Here is a 20,444-nt window from a genome sequence, read left to right as displayed (position 1 = left end):
ATGTTAGCCTGGACAAGGACACTGATGTTGGTGCGCCTGTCCTCCCAGGGGATTTGCAGGATCTTGCGGAGACATCGTTGGTGATATATCTCCAGCGATTTGAGGTGTCTTCTGTACATGGTCCATGCCTCTGATCCATACAGAAGGGCAGGTATTACTACAGCCCTGTAGACCGTGAGCTTGGTGGTAGATTTGAGGGCCTGGTCTTCAAACACTCTTTTCCTCAGGCAACCGAAGACTGCATTGGCGCACTGGAGGCGGTGTTGAATCTCTGCATCAATGTCTGCTTTTGTTGACAAGAGGCTCCCGAGGTATGGGAAATGGTCCAGGGCCGTGCCTGAATCTTGATGACTGGGGGGCAGTGCTGTGCGGCGAGGACAAACTGGAGGAGGACCTTTGTCTTACAGATGTTAAGCATAAGGCCCATGCTTTCGGTGAATACATCGACTGTATCCTGGAGTTCAGCCTCAGAATGTGTGCAGACGCAGGCGTCGTCCGCGTACTGTAGGTCAACGACAGAGGTTGGGGTGATGTTGGTCTGGCCTGGAGGCGGCGTAGGGTAAACAGCTTCCCACTGGTTCTGTAGTTTAGTTCCACTTCAGCGGGGAGCTTGTTGACTGTGAGGTGGAGCATGGCAGCGAGGAAGATTGAGAAGAGAGTTGGAGTGTTGACGCAGCCCTGTTTGACCCCGGTCCGGACGTGGATTGGGTCTGTAATGAAACCGCTGGTATGGATCACAGCCTGCATGTCGTCGTGGAGCAGGCGAAGGATGTTGACAAACTTTTGAGGGCATCCGAAATGGAGGAGGACGCTCCATAGACCCTCATGGTTGACAGTGTCAAAGCTTTGTAAGATCGAAATAGGCCATGTATAAGGGCTGGCGCTGCTCCCTGCATTTTTCCTGCAGCTGTCGCGCTGCAAAGATCGTGTCCATTGTGCCCCGTAAGGGACGAAATCCGCACTGTGATTCCAGGAGGAGCTCCTCGGCCACAGGGAGAAGACGGTTGAGGAGAACTCTAGCGACAACTTTTCCAGTGGCTGATAGCAGGGAGATTCCGCTGTAGTTGCCGCAGTTGGACTTGTTCTCATTTTTAAAGATGGTCAAGATCACTGCTCTCTGATATCTCCCGGCATGCTCTCCTCCCTCCAGATGAGGGAAATGAGGTCAAGTATCCAAACCAACAGCACCTCTCCGCCATACATTAGCACCTCAGCAGGGATTCCATCCGCAATCGTAGCCTTGTTATTCTTGAGCTGTTTTATGGCTTTTCCTACCTCGTGCAACGTTGGGGTTTCACTGAAGTGGTGGCTGGTCGCATGCTGTGGGCTGGAGTCGAGAACACTCGAGTCAAAGGCAGAGTCTCGATTGAGGAGATCTTCGAAGTGCTCCTTCCAGCAGGCCCTGACAGCCTCGGTGTCCTTGATGAGTGTTTCCCCATTCTTGGCCAGGAGTGGGGTGGGGCCTTGGAAGTTTGGACCATAGGTGGCCTTGACTGCAATGAAGAATCCTCACACATCGTGGCTGTCGGCCAGTTGTTGTATCTCCTGTGCTTTCTCCATCCACCACGTGTTCTTTAGGTCCCAAGTTTTTTGTTGGACCTCAGCCTTGAGCCTCCTGTAATGTTGCTTTGCTGCTCCCAAGTTGGGTTGTTTGAGGCTCAGAAATGCTATGCGCTTGTGATCTATTAGTTCTTTGATCTCCTGATCATTTTCATCAAACCAATCCTGGTGTTTTCTGGTTGAGTGACCAAGTGACTCTTCACAGGCACTGGTTATAGAGGCCTGGAGGGCAGACCAAGTGCTGTGGGCATTCAGCATCTCAGGGTCATCAAGGCACGCCAGATTGGCTGTGAGGCGCTGGCTGTATTGGGCTCTCTTAGCTGGGTCTTTAAGTGCCCCGGCATTGACTTTTTTGTGGCACTGCTGCTGCTGTCCCCTCTGCTTTGGGGCTATGTTAATGTCGATGATGGACCTGTGGTCCGTCCAGCAGTCGTCAGCTCCTGTCATGGCGCGGGTGATGAGCACATCCTTGCGATCCCTGGCTCGGACGATGACATAGTCGAGCAGATGCCAGTGTTTGGAACGAAGGTGTTGCCACGATGCCTTGTATTTGTCCCTCTGGCAGAACAGAATGTTGGTGATGAGGAGTTCATGTTCTAGACATTTTGTCAGGAGTAGGGTACCGCTAGAGTTGTCTTTCTCTATCTCCGCTCTGCCAATCATGCCTGCCCAGAGGTCTGTGTCTTTGCCGACCCTGACATTAATGTCACCTAGGAGGATCAATTTGTCGCCCATGGGGACGAGGGACAGGGATGTCTCGAGGTTGGAATAAATACCTTCTTTAGCCTCATCCATTGCATCGAGTGCTGGGGCATCTGCACTGATGACTGTGGCGCATTGGTTCCAGGATAGGGTAAGACGAAGAGTCATGAGGCGTTCGTTGACCCCACAGGGGGAGTCTTTGAAGTGGTTGACCAGCTCATTTTTGATGGTGAAGCCAACTCCATGAAGACGGCTTTCTTCCTCTGGTTTCCTTTCCAGAAAAAGGTGTAACCTGCACCTTGTTCCTTGAGCTGCCCTTTTCCTGCACGCCGGTTCTTGCTTAGGGTGGCGATATCGATGTCAAAACATTGAAGTTCCCAGGCAACTATGGCGGTGCAGCGTTCCGGCTTGTTGCTGTTGGAGTTATCCATGAGGGTCCTGACGTTCCGGGTCCCGAACTTCATAATTAACGAAGTGGAAGATGCCTGTGCGTGAGTTCATTTAACGTGGAGTGGCCGCTGCACACGGGCAACCACATGGGCTTAGCTGAGCAAGAGCTTGGTCCAGTGGCAAGGGGGTCCAAGACGACTGGAGACCTGGCAATGCTGTATAAGCCTAAATGCCTACGGTAAGGTGTTGGCCGCAGGCTCGGCGCCGAGTAGCGCCATTGATGGTAGGTGGCCTGAGGCTTGGTTGGAGGGCAGGCATTAGGAAGGTCAGCTGTCCGCTAGAGTTCCGAGGGATGTTTTAAAAAGTTTCTTCCAAAGTTTCCAAAGTTATTCAAAGTTTCTCCAAAGGTTTCCAAGTTGTTTAAAAGTTTAAAAATTTTTCCTAATTGTTTAAAAAGTTACTCAGGTTCATTAAAAGTTTAAAAAAATAGATTAAAAGTTGATTAAGAATTGATTAAAAGTCTAAAATATCAGTCAGTAGTTTATTCAGTATCGAGTTAGCTGCCCTCAGCTGAGGCAGCAGTAGGAACACTACCTGGGCCGAAAGGACCGTGCACCGGCTCACACCTACCACAGGGAAAGGACCGTGCACCGGCTCGTACCTATCTCGGGCCGAAAGGACCCTGCACCGGCTCGCACCTACCCCGGGCCGAAAGGACCCTGCACCGGCTCGCACTTACCCCGGGCCGAAAGGACCGTGCACTGGCTCGTACCTATCTCGGGCCGAAAGGACCCTGCACCGGCTCGCACCTACCCCGGGCCGAAAGGACCCTGCACCGGCTCGCACCTACCCTGGGCCGAAAGGACCCTGCACCGGCTCGCACCTACCTCGGACCGAAAGGACCCTGCACCGGCTCGTACCTATCTCGGGCCGAAAGGACCCTGCACCGGCTCGTACCTATCTCGGGCCGAAAGGACCCTGCACCGTCAGCATATACATATGATATTGAATACAGACGATCAGCTGATCACAGTAATGCTGATGCTATGTCTAAATTGCCTTCCCCATCACAAGTTACACCCGATAGGGAAGAAGTGTTCTAATTTTCATTGATGAACTGCCAGTCACAGCTGAAGAGATTGGTAGAGGAACCAAACGTGACTCAGTTATGTCAACGGTGTATGATTATATTGCAAATGGCTGGCCAAACCAGGTAACGGACAAAGATATTCATACATTCTTCATTCATAGGAATGAATTATCAGTCGATAAAGACTGTATCATGTGGGGTGCAAGAGTGGTTATACCAAATAAATTCAGGTCCAAATTATTAGGAACCTCCATGACCAGCACCTGGGAATATGCTTGACCAAGAGTTTTGCACGCAGTCACTTATAGTGGCCAGGTCTAGATAAAGATTATAGGGCTAGAACCTCCATTTTGTTTGCATGCTTATCGCCCACTTAACGTGCATTTTACCGCAGAAATGACGTCTAACTCCCATATATCGCCCACTTTGGCACAAAATGGAAACTGACGGGCATTTTTCGGAAACTTATCGCCGAGTGTTACTTTCCCCATGTGCTTAACGCCGGGAAAAAATATTACTGTCCGCCCACTTTTTGGGGGCAGAATGATCAGAATGGGCGAAATCAACACCCTTAATATCGCCCAGCGTTACTTTCCGCACGGAATTAACACTGAGATTCAATAATACCGCCCGCCCACTTTTTTTTGTGGTCAAAGAGCACATTTGGCAAAACTAACGTCCAGGAGATCGCCCACCATAACTTTCACCATCTCGCACACATATCGCCCACAATATCGTTCACCCAAAAAAACACCCAGAAAAAATGGAAATGTTCTGAACGCACGCCAGTGGTGTGGCTGGCATTTTAAAATCGCAGATGGCTTCATTCAAAAGGCTACCTCAACTTCAGGGGAGTTTGCATTGACTCTGGAGTTCTTCTCAGGTGTAGTGAACATCTCAACAGACATATTTTCACACTCTGGACAATTGGGGGTTTACTCCAGGTGTGGAAATCATTGCTTCTGATCAATTGCTATTATACTTTCAATGCAATGGGGCCACCAAACAATAAATGTGCTTAAGCAGCGCTTTTGATGTCTTGACCACTCAGGAGGGGAGCTACAATACAACCATGAGCAAGTAGATAAATTTGTGGTTGTGTGCTCGATGCTGCACAACCTGGCTATCAGGAGGGGCCAAGAATTGCCAGAAGGCACTGATGCTCCACCCCAGGAGAGAGAGGAAGAGGACGACGAAGGGTTGGACGCTGACCTAGGGCCAGACAATCGGGCTGGTTTTGCAACCATACCCACGACCCCCTCCAGACCGCAGGAAAGAGACCGTGGTAGCTACATAGCTGCAATACTCTTACGTGAGGAGCTGATATCTGAACGATTTGCCTGAAAGAACGTTGATGTGAGTGACAACGCTGACACACTGCTGTGTGTGTGCAGCTCTGACATCAATGGTGCCCATCACTTTGGTGCCAGTTAAAGTTTACGTTGATTGAAGTTAAGTTGTATTTAACCCTTTCATGTTAATGAATCACCAGTGTGTAACGGTGCAGTTGTCTGAGACAATGCGCAACAATGTTATGTTCAATAAAACATTTTTTATACCAACATTGGTTTGAAATCATAAGTATCACAGGCAATAACACCCAACCCCCACCCACACCACATTTTTTCCACCATTGGCATCAATCAAATGTTCAACATGTCCAGCAACACAGAATACAAAGGCAAAGGAGGAGGGTGGTCCCCTGCCCCCATACATTACAACAAATTGCATACACCCAGACAGAGATATAACACAGCCATAACCTGCGGACATGCACCTCACTTTCCTTCCCCCCTCCCCTTCTTCTCCATACCTCTACCCCTTCCCCTCCTCGCTCCACGGCGCCTGGGCGAGGAGTTCCTCAGGCGGTGCCTCATTGGGGGGGGATGAAGGCAGATGCGGTCATTGCATGGGTACGGGAGTGGGGGCAACATTCTCTGATGCAGAAGCAGGATCTTGGTCCTTACGTTCATCTGTTGTTCTCAGTGGTGGAGTGGAACCTCGGGGTGGAGTGCTGTGCTCGGGGACCACTGGGAGGCCTGTGCCAGCAGTGTTCCTGGCTATCGGATCCAGGGCCTCCGCCATCCGCAGAATGTACTCAGTCATGGTGGCCAGCTGTCGGGATATGCTCCCCAATGCTTCGATGAGCTGGTCACCAATGTCTACAGTCCTCCTGGACAACTGTACCATCTCTCTGTTGTCATGTCGTGCTCGTGGAACAGACCTGCCGCGTCCATGCGACCTCCGCGGGGTCGGTGCCATCCTGGGGACAAATGGGGTGCCCTGTGGCGAGGTGCTTGGGGCCAGTACCTCTAGAATGGAGGCGGGAATGACCAGATGGCCTTGGGATGGAATGGGTTCTGGAGCGTGGCGATGCAGGTTCTTCGAAGTCCGCGCTCTCATCCGTCGAGAACAGATCCAGCGGATTCACGGGCAATAATCAGAGCTCCTCAGCACCAGATGTTGGATCGTCCGGAGAGTCGGGCCCCGTGCCCCCACCTTCTGGCCTCTGGTCTTGCCTTAGGCCGCGCTGTGGGCAGAGCTGCAAAACACAATTGAGGTTATTTGAGGTGAAGGGGGTGCTAGGGTCACAAGGTAAGTCCAGCGCTACACACAGCATATGCACGACAAAAGCACCACCGCTCTCAAAATCATCGCAGACATCACATTTCATGACCATCAACACACTCACAGTGCAATGATTTTCATTAGGCCAGCATTATTTCTATGACAATTTTAGAAATCATCTATCATATATGCTTGTTCGGATATGAGTGGGTGTGGCATCTATTGACTTCACATCATGCAATGGTGTAAGCTTTACTCACGTGGCATCACTGCAGATGGCTGTCCGGGTGTGCTTCCCCATGAGTGCGAGCACCCGCTTCTCCATCTTAGTGATGTCGCTGGGGACTGGTGGCCCCCCACCCGTTCACCTCTGCACGGACCTCATCGTCAATAGCTGCTTCTGTAAAAGGTGACAGGACGACATGGCATGAGATCATTGCGTGATATCATTGCTAGGTACTGTCACAGAGACTAATACAACACCTAACTGACAGATGTAATCATGATTATTATGAAAATTATCATTCTTTACCCAAAGACGTGTACCGTGACCGCAAGCTTTGAGTAAAACATTCCTGTAAAAGTGAAAGACCTCACATTTCATGACTGTTACAAATCAAATTATATAAATACAGAAGTACATATAAATCAATGTAATACTTACTCTTGCGGATCCCACAAGGTCGTTCCATCATTTGCGGCATTGGATGCCCTCACGGACCTCATTGGTCGCTGACGAGACCACCTGTGCTATCTTGGTCCATATCCTCCGTTATGCCTTTGGGGTGGGCATCCCATGCCCACCCTGTGTCAAATCACCCCAGCGTAACTCAACCTCCTGCAGGAGGGAGGCATTTGCCTCGTCCGAGAACCTTCTGGCTCTTTTACGCCCTCCAATGTGCTCCTCTCCCACCTCACTGCTTTCTCTAGCGTCAGTCTCCACAGCATGCTGTGATACCTCCTCCTCTCTCTCCATTATCGGGCAAATTCGGCCAAATATGTGGCTGGTAACAGCTAATTTTTGTTTGCCTACTTGCTGTGAAGCTCTAAAGTCTCCCTCCTTCCTCCCAAAGCAGCCTCACCACACCTAGACACGCCTCTAGTCCCTCTAAGCTCCCTCTCTTTCTGTCTCCTCTTCTGTGCAGGTCATGATGACCCTTGACCTCCTGAATTGTGGGAATCGAGCGTTGCCATGCCGTTGCTAAGGACAGCCACACTTTACGGCAGAAGGTCAAAAAAAATTTACGCTACCGCCCATTTCATATCGCTCACGGTAATGCCTATTTTCAAAAATGGAGACTAGGTGCTTTGAAAATGGGCGAGAAGCCGGCGATCTGAAAACCCTTTTTTACCGCCCATGCTGGAAATAACGCCCATTTTGGGACGATAAGCACAAAAGTGGAAAATCTAGCCCATTAAATACATCGTCAAGTCAGTGTACGACATGTCAATCGGTAAGCAAGAAACCACCATCAGTATCATTACAGCCATGGAAAAGGCCTCCCTGAGGGCCCAAGTTTCCACATGATTTGCGCCTGATTTTTAGGAGCAACTGGTGGAGAACGGACTATCTTAGAAATCGCAATTCTCCACATTTTTTTTTCTGCAGTTCTCGTCAGGTAGAACAGTTCTACTTTGGAACAGAATTTTTTCTTCAAAAGGGGGCGTGTCCGGCCACTGACGCCTGATTTGAAAGTTTCCACAGTGAAAACGTACTCCAAACTAAAGTAGAATGGAGCAAGTGAAGATTTTTGTAGAACTGAAAAAACCTGTTCTACACATTAAAAAATCAGGCGCAGTTTACAAATTAGGCGTCCAGAACGAGGTGGGGGGGGGGGGAAGTCATTAAATTCTATAATAAATCCTTATTTATACTTATACAAATATTATACAAACAAATCCAACCTGAATAAACATTTATAAGCAAAGAAAAGATTAAATAAACCATCTTCCTACCTGTGTGAAAGTGCTTCAGGCAGGCCTTTCGGGACCGAAGGCTGAACGGGCCGGCCCGAGACCTCGGGCCGTCCCCAGCACCAGATTTACAGGTAGGTGGCGTTGGGTTGGGTTGGGTTGGGTCGGGTCGGTGGGGGGGGGAGGGAGAGAGAGAGAGAGAGAGGATGGGGGGGAGAGAGAGAGAGAGAGGGAGGGAGGGAGGGAGGGGGGGGAGAGAGAGGGAGGGAGGGGAGGGGAGAGAGAGAGAGGGAGGGAGGGAAGAGAGGGAGGGGGGTGAGGTCAGGTCGGATCCAATCCGGAAGCGGGAGTCGGGTCGGGTTGGGTCCAGTGGGGAGGGGGGGTCGGGTCGGGTCGGGGGGCGGGAGCGCGGGTCGGATCGGGTCCAGTCGGAGGGGCGGGGAGCGGGAACAGAAGCGCGGTCGGGTCGGGTCCAGTCGGGGAGCGGGAACAGGAGCGCGGGTCGGGGGGAGGGGGGGGAGCGGGTGTCGGGTCTGGTCCGGAGGCAGGGGGGGGCGGGGAGCAGGTGTTGGGTCTGGTCCGGAGGCAGGGGGGGGCGGGGAGCAGGTGTTGGGTCTGGTCCGGAGGCAGGGGGGGGCGGGGAGCAGGTGTTGGGTCTGGTCCGGAGGCAGGGGGGGGCGGGGAGCAGGTGTTGGGTCTGGTCCGGAGGCGGGGGGGGGGGGCGGGTGTCGGGTCTAGTCCGGAGGCGGGGGGGGGGGGCGGGTGTCGGGTCTGGTCCGGAGGCAGGGGGGGGCGGGGAGCAGGTGTTGGGTCTGGTCCGGAGGCGGGGGGGGGGGGCGGGTGTCGGGTCTAGTCCGGAGGCGGGGGGGGGGGGCGGGTGTCGGGTCTGGTCCGGAGGCAGGGGGGGGCGGGGAGCAGGTGTTGGGTCTGGTCCGGAGGCGGGGGGGGGGGGCGGGTGTCGGGTCTGGTCCGGAGGCAGGGGGGGGCGGGGAGCAGGTGTTGGGTCTGGTCCGGAGGCAGGGGGGGGCGGGGAGCAGGTGTTGGGTCTGGTCCGGAGGCGGGGGGGGGGGGGCGGGTGTCGGGTCTAGTCCGGAGGCAGGGGGGAGTGGGTGTCGGGTCTGGTCCGGAGGCAGGGGGGAGTGGGTGTCGGGTCTGGTCCGGAGGCAGGGGGGAGTGGGTGTCGGGTCTGGTCGGGGGAGGGGGGGAGCAGGAGCTGACCATGGGAGGAGCCTTATTCACGCAGCCCCAGTGAGGCCATTCAGCCAGGGCTAGGGGCTGCGTGCTTCAGGCCCCTCCCACACAGTTAGGCGCCTGGAGCTACTGTACTTGCGTGCCCACTGTAGCGCGCATGTGCAGAGGTCCCGGCACTGTTTTCAGCGCACGGACCTGGCTCCGCCCCCCCCACAGCTCGTGCTGGCTGCGCCGAGGGCCAGAGGACCTGCCAGTAGGTGGAGAATACCGAGGGTTTTTTTAGGCGCACTTTGTGGCGCGAAAAACGGGCGTCCAGGTCGGGACTGCGCCGTTCTAGGCGCGTGTGGAAACTTGGGCCCTATGTGTGGCAAAGGCTACAATTCGATTTTGCTGAGCTAGAAGGACAACAATTGTTCATTGTGATTGATAGCCATTCGAAGCGGGTCGAGGTGTTTCCAATGTGGAAAATAACAAGTAAAACATTAGACATTTTACGAAGATTATTTTCTTCATTTGGCCTCCCAGAAGAAATTGTTTCTCATAATGGACCACAATTTTGTTCAGAAGTTCACAGTTCACGAGGAAAAATGGTGTGAAACATACCAAGGTTCCACTGTACCACCCTGCTTCAAATGGTGCAGCAGAGCATACAGTTCAAATTGTAAAACGTGCCCTCATCAAACAGATGTTGGATCCAAATTCAAAGAAATGACAGTTGTCACTGGACCACAAATTGGCTAATTTTCTAATTACGTATCGTAATACTCCTCAAACAACTATTGGTAGAACACCAGCAGAGTTGTTTCTCAAACGATAGCCATGAACAAGATTCTCGTTGTTATAACTAAACTTGGCACAGTCCATAGAAAAGAAACAATTAAGACAGAAAGAGAATCATGATAGAGGTAGAGTAAAAGAGAGAAGTGTGAAATTAAATCAGAAGTAAGAGTGAAGAACCATCACCATAAATGGTTGAAGTGGTTACCAGGAAGAGTGGTGAAAATATGTGGTCCTCGCACATATTTGGTAAAGATGTTTGATCATGGACAGGTGGGGTTTGTTCACATTGATCATATTTTACCAACAGATGTGAAAGTAGTTGAAGGTGGGAATGATTCGATTATTTCTGACTCATCAGATAGTTTTGATACAAGTAACAGTAGCATATCCTACATCAAATGTACTGGAAACAAATCCAAGAGGAAGTCAGAATTTAAGTCTGAGTCCGAGTCAGGCAGACAAACAGTCTGGAGTTAGAGAGAGTTCAAATGGAAATCAAGGGCATCACTTGGAGGAAAACTTTCCTCAGGATTGGCCTCGAATGAGTCTTAAGTTCGACACCATGTTTGGAAGGTTCTGTTCGAGAGTGAAGGTATCCTCTTCGAAACAGAAAACAAGTGGTTAAGCTTGATTTGTAAATATGGCAAAATAAGTCCATATCTCTTGTTATGTATAACCATACAAGTTATGTATGATGATTATTTTGTTATGATTACTTCTTCATTAAGGAGGGAGAAGTGTAATTTATATAGCTCCATCTGGTGGACTGCTGTGCCACTGCAGCCAGTGCTGTTTACAATAATAAAGTGGGAACAGGCCGCCTGACTAGATTCCTGAAGTTAGCAGCCGTCTGATAGCTTGTGTGTGTTTGTGAGTTGTACTGAAATATAACAGTCATGATCTGGCTCATCTAAATATTTAAAGCTAGCGTAGGCAACAGCAGCGCTGCCGCCCTCCCAAAATGGCGGCTGCTATGTTCTGCTCCATAACTGGGTGGATGCGAGGGGGCTGCCATTTTTTCTTCCAAACCAGGGGTCACAGTCTCAGAACAAGGAGTGGGCCATTTAGGACAGATGAGAAATTTCTTCACTCAAAGGGCTGTAAATATTTGGAATTCTCTAACCTAGAGGGCTGTGGATGCTCAGTCTGTGAGTATATTCAAGGCAGAGATTGATAGAATTTTGGATATTAAGGAACTCAAGCGATATGGGGATAGTGCGAGAAGGTGGTGTTGAGATAGAATATCAGCAGGATCTTATTGAATGGCGGAGCAGGTTCAAAGGGCCAAATCATAGAATCATAGAAATTTACAGCATGAAAGGAGGCCATTTCAGCCCATCATGTCCGCACCGGCCAATCAAGAGCTATCCAGCCTAATCCCGCTTTCCAGCTCTTGGTCCGTAGCCATGTCGGTTACAGCACTGCAAGTGCACATCCAACTATCTTTTAAATGTGGCGAGGCTTTCTGCCTCTAGCACCCTTTGCTGGTGGAGGCAGAAATTCCTGCTCCTATTTCTTATGTACTTATGTTCTTGTGTAACAGAACATTTGCTGAAAGAGTTGGAGCTTAGTTGAAAGGGTGCAGAAGAGCGCCAAAAACTACAGAGTTAAATTATTTCAGACCTAATAAATTGTACGGTTGGTTGTGTTGCTTGAGGAGAGGGAGAGCTGCCATCTGAAAAAATGGGGGCAGAGTTTATAGTCTGAAATTGTTAAACTCGACGTTGAGTCCAGAAGGTTGTAAAATGCTAAATCGAACATCAGGTGCTATTTCTTGAGCTTGCATTGAGCTTCGTTAGAACAGTGTAAGAGGCTGACGACTGAGAGGTTAGAATGGGAGTGAAGTGGAGAATTAAAATGATGGGTGACCGGATTTTTTTCAGATGGCAGCTGTTGATGATTCTGCTATTCCCTTTTACACCTCCTCCAGAACCTTTTGTTTCTTTACTTGTCCCATTCCCATCTCCTTTTGCTTTGTACAATCATACCTTTTGTCATTTAATCTCTCCTGCCTTCCACCCTATCACAGACCTTTCCTTTAGTTCTTTCCTCGCCCCTGCACTTGCTTAAAATCTGCTATATCTCTAACTTTTCCAGTTCTGATGAAAGGCCATCAACCTGAAACGTTAACTCTGTTTCTCTCTCCACAGATGCTGCCCGACCCTGTTGAGTATTTCCAGCATTTTCTGGTTTTATTTCAGATTTCCAGCATCCACAGTAATTTGCTTTTGTATCTTAAAATAGAATTCTAATGTTTCATATGTATCTTAATACCATCAGGAAAAATCCTCCTAAGCAGATTGTATAATTTACATAAAGATGAGATTGATGCCAAGTTAATACATAGATTTGAAGAAGTGAACGAAAAAAAGAAACGTGACAAGTGAGTAAATCAGTTTTTACCTATGAATCTTATCTTATTGATGCTTTTTCCTCTGTGTTTTGCTTTCCTTATGCCTTTTTGTTAGCCCCTGTTTTTCTTTTTTTTTTAAATTTTGTTTGTTTTGTTCCTGCTTGTTTTTTCATCTGAGGTGGAAGGGGTGAGTTTGCAGAGAGAAGTTATTTTTTTTTAAAAAGGAGGGAGACAGATCCTAGGACACGAGACCAGTTAGCCTAAGATCTGTCATGGGGAAAATGCTGGAGTCCATTATTAAGGAAGCAGGACATTTGGAAAATCATAATGCAATCAAGCAGAGTCAGCATGGTTTTATGAAAGGGAAATCAAGTTTGACAAATTTGCTGGAGTTCTTTGAGGATGTAACAAGCAGGGTGGATAAGGGATGTGGTGAATTTGGATTTCCAGAAGGCATTCGATAAGGTGCCACATAAAAGGTTACTGCACAAGATAAGAGCTCACGGGGTTGGGGGTAATATATTAGCATGGATGGAGGATTGGCTAACTAACAGAAAACAGAGTCAGGATAAATGGGTTGTTTTCCAGTTGGCAAACCGTAACTAGTGGGGTGCCACAGGGAACAGTGCTGGGGCCTCAAATATTTACAATCTATATTAATGACTTGGATGAAGGGACCGAGTGTGATGTAGCCAAGTTTGCTGATGACACAAAGATGGGTGGGAAAAAAGTTGCAAGGAGGACAAAAAGAATCTGCAAAAGGATATACACAAGTTAAATGAGTGGGAAAACATTTGGCAGATGGAGTATAATGTGGAAAAGTGTGAGGTTATTAACTTTGGCAGGAAAAATAAAAAAGCTAATTATTATTTAAATGGAGAGTGATTACAAAATGCTGCAGTAAAGAGGGATCTGGAAGTCTTTGTGCATGAAACACAAAAAGTTAGTATGCACGTACAGCAAGTAGTCAGGAAGGCAAAGGGAATGTTGGCCTTTATTGCAAGGGGGGATGGAGTATAAAAGCAGGGTATTGGTGAGACCACACCTAGAGTACTGCGTACAGTTTTGGTCTCCTTAATTAAGGAGGGATATATGCATTCGAGGCAGTTCAGAGAAGGTTCACTAGGTTGATTCCTGAGATGAAGGGGTTGACTTATGAAGAAAGGTTTAACAGGTTGGGTCTATACGCATTGGATTTTAGAAGAATGAGAGGTGATCTTATTGAAACATCTAAGACACTGAAGGGGCTAGACAAGGTAGATGCAGAGAGGATGTTTTCACTCGTGGGGGAATCTAGAACTAGTGGACATAGTTTAAGAATAAGAAGTCGCCCATTTAGAACTGAAATGAGGAGGAATGTCTTCTCTTAGAGGGTCGTAAATCTGTCGAATTCTCTGCCCCAGAGAGCTGTGGAGGCTGGGTCATTGAATATATTTAAGGTGGAGATAAACAGATTTTTGAATGATAAGGGAATGAAGGGTTATGGGGAGCGGGCAGGGAACTGGAGCTGAGCCCAAGATCAGATCAGCCATGATCTTATTGATGATGGAGCAGGCTCGAGGGACCAAATGGCCTACTCCAGCTCCTATTTCTTATGTTCTTATGTTAAGTGCAGGGAAGAGAAAGTAGCATGGATGCAGGCAGGCATCTTTGATAGAAGCATGGTGGCAAGTATAAGGTTGTAGCGGTTGGGAATGGGCTTGTTGCTGGAAATAGGTGGTCGGTGATTAATGGTAATGGATAAGGTTAGGTTTAAGGACAGCAATGATGGCAAATGCAAGGGGGAAGAGCATAATGGGCTCAATTTTCCCCGAAGTTTTTTTTGGCATACTTGAAGAGTTACGCCCATTTTTTGGGGGCCCCCGAGTACACCAAAAAAACATGTTCTAAGTTTCCCCATTGGATTTCTTCATTTTGGCGTGGCCTAACCTGTCTTTTAGTTTTGGGGATGGAGCCTTCATCTGCGCCAAAAAGATCGGGTTGCCACGGTAACCAGGGACACAATGCGTGCTGAGGCTGCAAAGTGAAACATACAGCCAGCTCCCAACACATTAAAACACATTGCATCAACTTAAAAACACATGAAAACATATTGCAATAACTTACCTCCAATTATTAAAGCCGGTCCCGCTACCCCCGCCTCTATTCCTGGCCAAAGGGCTTGCTAGTCTGCTTGCCTAGCCCGCCCCGAGCCCCTTGCCAGTGCCAGTCCAGCTCCAGCTCTCCCCCCCTCCCCCCAGCCCGAGTGCCTTGCCGGTCCTGGTCCCCATCTCCTAGCCCTGGCCGAAGGGCTTGCCGGGACCGGTCCCCCGCCCCTGGCTGAAGGGCTTGCCGGTCCACTCTCCCGACTGACCCTGGCCCCGGGTGCCTTGCTGGTCCACTCCTAGCCCTGACCGAGTGGCCTCCCAGTCCACTCCCCCGCCCCCATCCCAGGTCGAATGGCATCCTCCCTCCCAGTCCCTGCACCTAACTACACCCGAAAGGCTCCCCCTCACCCCCTCTTTCCCCCCCACACCCTCTCTCCACCCCCACATCGCTCTCCCACCTCTCTCTCTCCCCCTCTCTCTTAGCTTTCGTGTTGCTGCTGTCCGGCATCTACTGCACTTACCTGCGGCAGTTTCCTTAATTGCGCGATTTCTTTAACTCTCCAGAAGGTTTTTCTGCAGAGGCCACATACACTGGCCAAAGCAGAACTGGAGTAACTCTCAGCTGGCCAAACTTGCCTAAATGGCCAGATCATATTGAATGGTGGTGCAGGCTCGAAGGGCTGAATGGCCTACTCCTGCACCTATTTTTTATGTTTCTATGTTTAATTGGCGCGTGGCAGGTGGTGGTGTGTCCAGCTGCAGCTCCTGTCAGACCGCATTGCGGCACTGCAGCTACGCGTGGATTCACTCTGGAGCATCCGTGATGCTGAGGACTTCGTGGATAGCATGTTTAGTGAGCTAGTCACACCGCAGGTAAAGGTTACAGAGGCAGAGAGGGAATGGGTAACCATCAGGAAGAGCAGGGGAAGGAAGGTAGTGCAAGGGTCCCCTACGGTCACCTCCCTCCAAAACAGATATACCGTTTTGGATACTGTTGAGGGAGGTGGCTCATTAGGGGAAGGCAGCATCTGTCAAGTTCATGGCATCAGGGGTGACTCTGCTGCACAGGAGGGCAGGAAAAAGAGTGGGAGAGCTATAGTGATAGGGGATTCAATTGTAAGGGGAATAGATAGGCGTTTCTGCGGCCGCAAATGAGACTCCAGGATGGTATGTTGCCTCCCTGGTGCAAGGGTCAAGGATGTCTCGGAGTGGCTGCAGGGCATTCTGGAGGGTGAGGGTGAACAGCCAGCTGTCATGGTGCATAAAGGTACCAATGATATAGGTAAAAAAACGGGATGAGATCCTTCAAAATGAATTTAGGGAGCTAGGAGCTAAATTAAAAAGTAGGACCTCAAAGGTAGTAATCTCAGGATTGCTACCAGTGCCACGTGCTAGTCAGAGTAGGTATAGCAGGATAGTTCAGATGAATACGTGGCTTGAGGAATGGTGCAAGAGGGAGGGATTCAAATTCCTGGGACACTGGAACCGGTTCTGGGGGAGGTGGGACCAGTACAAACCGGACGGTCTGCACCTGGGCAGGACCGGAACCGATGTCCTAGGCGGAGTGTTTGCTAGTGCTGTTGTGGAGGGTTTAAACTAATATGGCAGGAGGATGGAAATCTATGCAGGGAGGCAGAGGGAAGTAAAAAGCGGTCAGAATCAAAAGGTAGGAAGGCGAAAAGTAAGAGTGGTGGGGAGAGAAATCAAGGGCAAAAATCAAAAAGGGCCATTTACATTACAATATAATTCTAAAAGGACAAAGAGTGTTAAAAAACTAGCCTGAAGGCACTGAGTCTCAATTCGAGGAGCATTCGTAACAAAGTGGATGAATTAACTGCGCAGATAGCTGTTAACGGATATGATGTAATTGGGATTACGGAGACATGGCTCCTGGGTAACTGGGAACTCAACATCCAGGGGTATTCAATATACAGGAAGGATAGACAGAAAGGAAAAGGAGGTGGGGTAGCGTTACTGATTAAAGAGGAGATTAACGCAATAGCTTGGATGATGTGGAATCTATATGGGTAGAGCTGCGAAACACCAAAAGGCAGAAAACGTTAGTGGGAGTTGTGTACAGACCACCAAACAGTAGCAGTGAGATTGGAGATGGCATCAAACAGGAAATTAGGGATGCATGCAACAAAGATACAGCAGTTATCATGGTGACTTTAATCTACATATAGATTGGGCTAACCAAACTGGTAGCGATACTGTGGAGGAGGATTTCCTGGAGTGTATAAGGAATATGTCGAGAGACCAACGAGAGAGCAGGCCATCCTAGACTGGGTCTTGTGTAATGAGAGAGGATTCATTAGCAATCTTGTCGTGCGAGGCCCCTTGGGGAAGAGTAAGCATAATATGGTAGAATTCTTCATTAAGATGGAGAGTGACACAGTTAATTCAGAGACTAGGGTGCTGAACTTAAAGAAAGGTAACTTCGATGGTATGTGACGTGAATTGGCTAGGATAGACTGGCAAATGAAACTTAAAAGGGTTGATGGTAGATAGGCAATGGCAGACATTTAAAGATCACATGGATGAACTAGAACAATTGTACATCCCTGTCTGGCGTAAAAATAAAAAAATAAAAATAATAAGAAGGTGGCTCAACCGTGGCTAACAAGGGAAATTAAGTATCGTGTTAAATCCAAGGAAGAGGCATATAAATTGTCCAGAAAAAGCAGCAATCCTGAGGACTGGGAGAAATTTCGAATTCAGCAGAGGAGGACTAAGGGTTTAATTAGCAGGGGGAAAATAGAGTATGAGAGTAAGCTTGCAAGGAAAAGCTTCTATAGATATGTGAAGAGATAAAGATTAATGAAGACTAATGTAGGTCCCTTGCAGTCAGAATCAGGTGAATTCATAATGGGGAACAAGGAAATGGCAGACCAATTGAACAAATACTTTGGTTCTGTCTTCACCAAGGAAGACACGAATAACCTCCCGAAAATACTAGGGGACCGAGGTCTAGCGAGAAGGAGGAACTGAGGGAATCCTTATTAGTTAGGAAATGGTGTTAGGGAAATTGTTGGCATTGAAGGGATTGAAGGCCGATAAATCCCTAGGGCTTGATAGTCTGCATCCTAGAGTACTTAAGGAAGTGGGCCTAGAAATAGTAGATGCATTGGTGGTCATTTTCCAACATTCCATGGACTCTGGATCAGTTCCTATGGAATGGAGGGTAGCTAATGTAACCCCATTTTTTTAAAGCAGGGAGAGAGAAAACAGGGAATTATAGACCAGTTAACCTGACATCGATAGTGGGGAAAATGCTGGAATCAATTATTAAGGATGTAATAGCAGCACATTTGGTAAGCAGTGACAGGATCGATCCAAATCAGCATGGAAAGGGAAATCATGCTTGACAAATCTTCTAGAATCTTTTGAGGATGTAACTAGTAGAGTGGACAAGGGAGAACCAGTGGATGTAGTGTATTTGAACTTTCAAAAGGCTTTTGACAAGGTCCCACTCAAGAGATTAGTGTGCAAAATTAAAGCACATGGGATTGGGGGTAATGTATTGACATGGATAGAGAACTCGTTGGCAGACAGGAAGCAAAGAGTGGGAATAAACGGGTCCTTTTCAGAATGGCAGGCAGTGACTAGTGGGGTACCGCAAGGTTCAGTGCTGGGACTCCAGCTATTTACAATATATATTAATGATTTAGACAAAGGAATTGAATGTAATATCTCCAGGTTTGCAGATGACACTAAGCTGGGTGGCAGTGTGAACTGTGATGAGGATGCTAAGAGGCTGCAGGGTGACTTGGACAGGTTAGGTGAGTGGACAAATGCATGGCTGATGCAGTATAATGTAGATAAGTGTAAAGTTATCCACTTTGGTCGCAAAAACAGGAAGGCAGATTATTATCTGAATGGTGACAGATTAGTAAAAGGGGAGGTGCAACGAGACCTGGTGTCATGGTACATTAGTCATTGAAAGTAGGCATGCAGGTACAGCAGGCAATAAAGAAAGCAAATGGCATGTTGACCTTCATAGCGAGAGGATTTGAGTATAGAAGCAGGAAGGTCTTGCTGATGTTGTACAGGACCTTGGTGAGGCCACACCTTGAGTATTGTGTGCAGTTTTAGTCTCCTAATCTGAGGAAGGACATTCTTGCTAATGAGGGAGTGCAGCGAAGGTTCACCAGACTGATTCCCGGGATGGCAGGACTGACATATGAAGAAAGACTGGATTGACTCGGCTTATAGTCACTGGAATTTAGAAGAATGAGAGGGAATCTCATAGAAGCATATAAAATTCTGACGGGTTTAGACAGGTTCGATGCAGTAAGAATGTTCCCGATGTTGGGGAAGTCCAGAACCAGGGGTCACAGTCGAAGGATATGGGGTAGGCCATATAGGACCGAGATGAGGAGAAATTTTTTCACTCAGAGAATTGTGAACCTATGGAATTCTCAACCACAGAAAGTTGTTGAGGCCAGTTCGTTGGATATATTCAAAAGGGAGTTAGATGTGGCCCTTACGGCTAAAGGGATCAGGGGGTATGGAGAGAAGGCAGGAGTGGGGTACTGAAGTTGCATGATCAGCCATGATCATATTGAATGGTGGTGCAGGCTCAAAGGGCCGAATGGCCTGTTCCTGCACCTATTTCCTATGTTATGCCCCCTTTGGCTGAAAAAAAAACTCACCTAAAACAATCGTAACTAATTGAGTTACTCTGCTGCAAATTGATTGGGGAAACTGTTTTTTTAACTTAGGCCAAAAAAAGCAGCCTGCTCCAAAAAAACGGCGCAAATCACTGGGAAAAATTGAGCCCATTATGAGTACAAAAGCGGGTGAGGGAGTATATTGAGTGATAGGTCACTGAGAGGAAGTGGAGACGGATGGAGGGAGAATAGTATAAGCAGAAGATATAGTTGGGAAACAGTAATTTATTTTTAAAGTGCCAAAAAGGTGAGGGACAACATAAAACTGAAAGAAAATACGTACAAAAATGCAAAAAACTTGCATAGCTCCTGGCCACTGGGAGAGATACAAAGAACAACGAAAGATTACAAAACAGTTAATCAGAGCTACAAAAAGGGACTATGGAAAGAAACTTGCAAGGGATATCAGAATCAACACAAAAAGTTTTTACTATTTTAGATAAAAGAGTGTGGGCTCTTTGAAAACCTAAATGGTGATCTTGTAAATGAAAATAAGGACTTTGCGTCAGTATTTACACTCGAGGAAGAGGATAGCATGCCAGGCATCTTAAGGAAACTAATATTGAATCGGGCACAGGGACTCACCAAAATTAACGTAAGCAAAATAATAGCAATGAAGGAAATAATGGCACTAAAGAATGACAAATCTCAGATTGTTTCCTTCCCAGTGTTTTAATGGAAGTAGGTGAGAAAAATGCAGATGCTTTAACTATAATCTTCCAAAGTTCTCTTGATTCAGGAACCATTCCTTTTAGATTGGAAAATTGCACATGCCACTCCGCTATTTAAGAAAGGTAAGAGAGGGAAACCAGGGAATTATAGACCAGTAAGTCTAACATCTGTGGTCAGGAAAATACTAGAGTCTATAATTAAGGAAAGAATGACTGAACACCTTGAAAATTTTCAGCTGATCAGAGAGATCCAGCATGGATTTGTAAAGGGTAGGTCATGCCCGATGAACCTGATTGAATTTTTTGAAGAGGTGACTAAAGTAGTGGACAGGAGAATGTCTATGGATGTTATTTATATAGACTTCCAGAAGGCATTTGATAAAGTCCCTCATAGGAGACTATTAGCTAAAGTTGAAGCTCATGGAATTGAAGGTAAATATTGACCTGGTTAGAAAATTGGCTGAG

General features: G+C 48.0%; 1 protein-coding gene across 4 annotated transcripts in view; it reads left to right on the top strand.

Moving 5' to 3' along the window:
• Positions 1-20,444, top strand: part of ak9 (adenylate kinase 9) — a 702,269-nt gene that overhangs the window by 297,638 nt on the left and 384,187 nt on the right. For all 4 annotated transcript variants that reach the window (XM_070885675.1, XM_070885673.1, XM_070885672.1 and 1 more), the window contains exon 18: positions 12,476-12,578. In XM_070885675.1, coding sequence (XP_070741776.1) covers positions 12,476-12,578 — 103 coding nt within the window. The remainder of the gene's footprint in view (positions 1-12,475; positions 12,579-20,444) is intronic.

Source organism: Pristiophorus japonicus, chromosome 7, assembly GCF_044704955.1.
Source record: "Pristiophorus japonicus isolate sPriJap1 chromosome 7, sPriJap1.hap1, whole genome shotgun sequence".
Lineage (NCBI taxonomy): Eukaryota > Metazoa > Chordata > Chondrichthyes > Pristiophoridae > Pristiophorus > Pristiophorus japonicus.
This window is presented reverse-complemented; position numbering and strand designations above follow the sequence as displayed.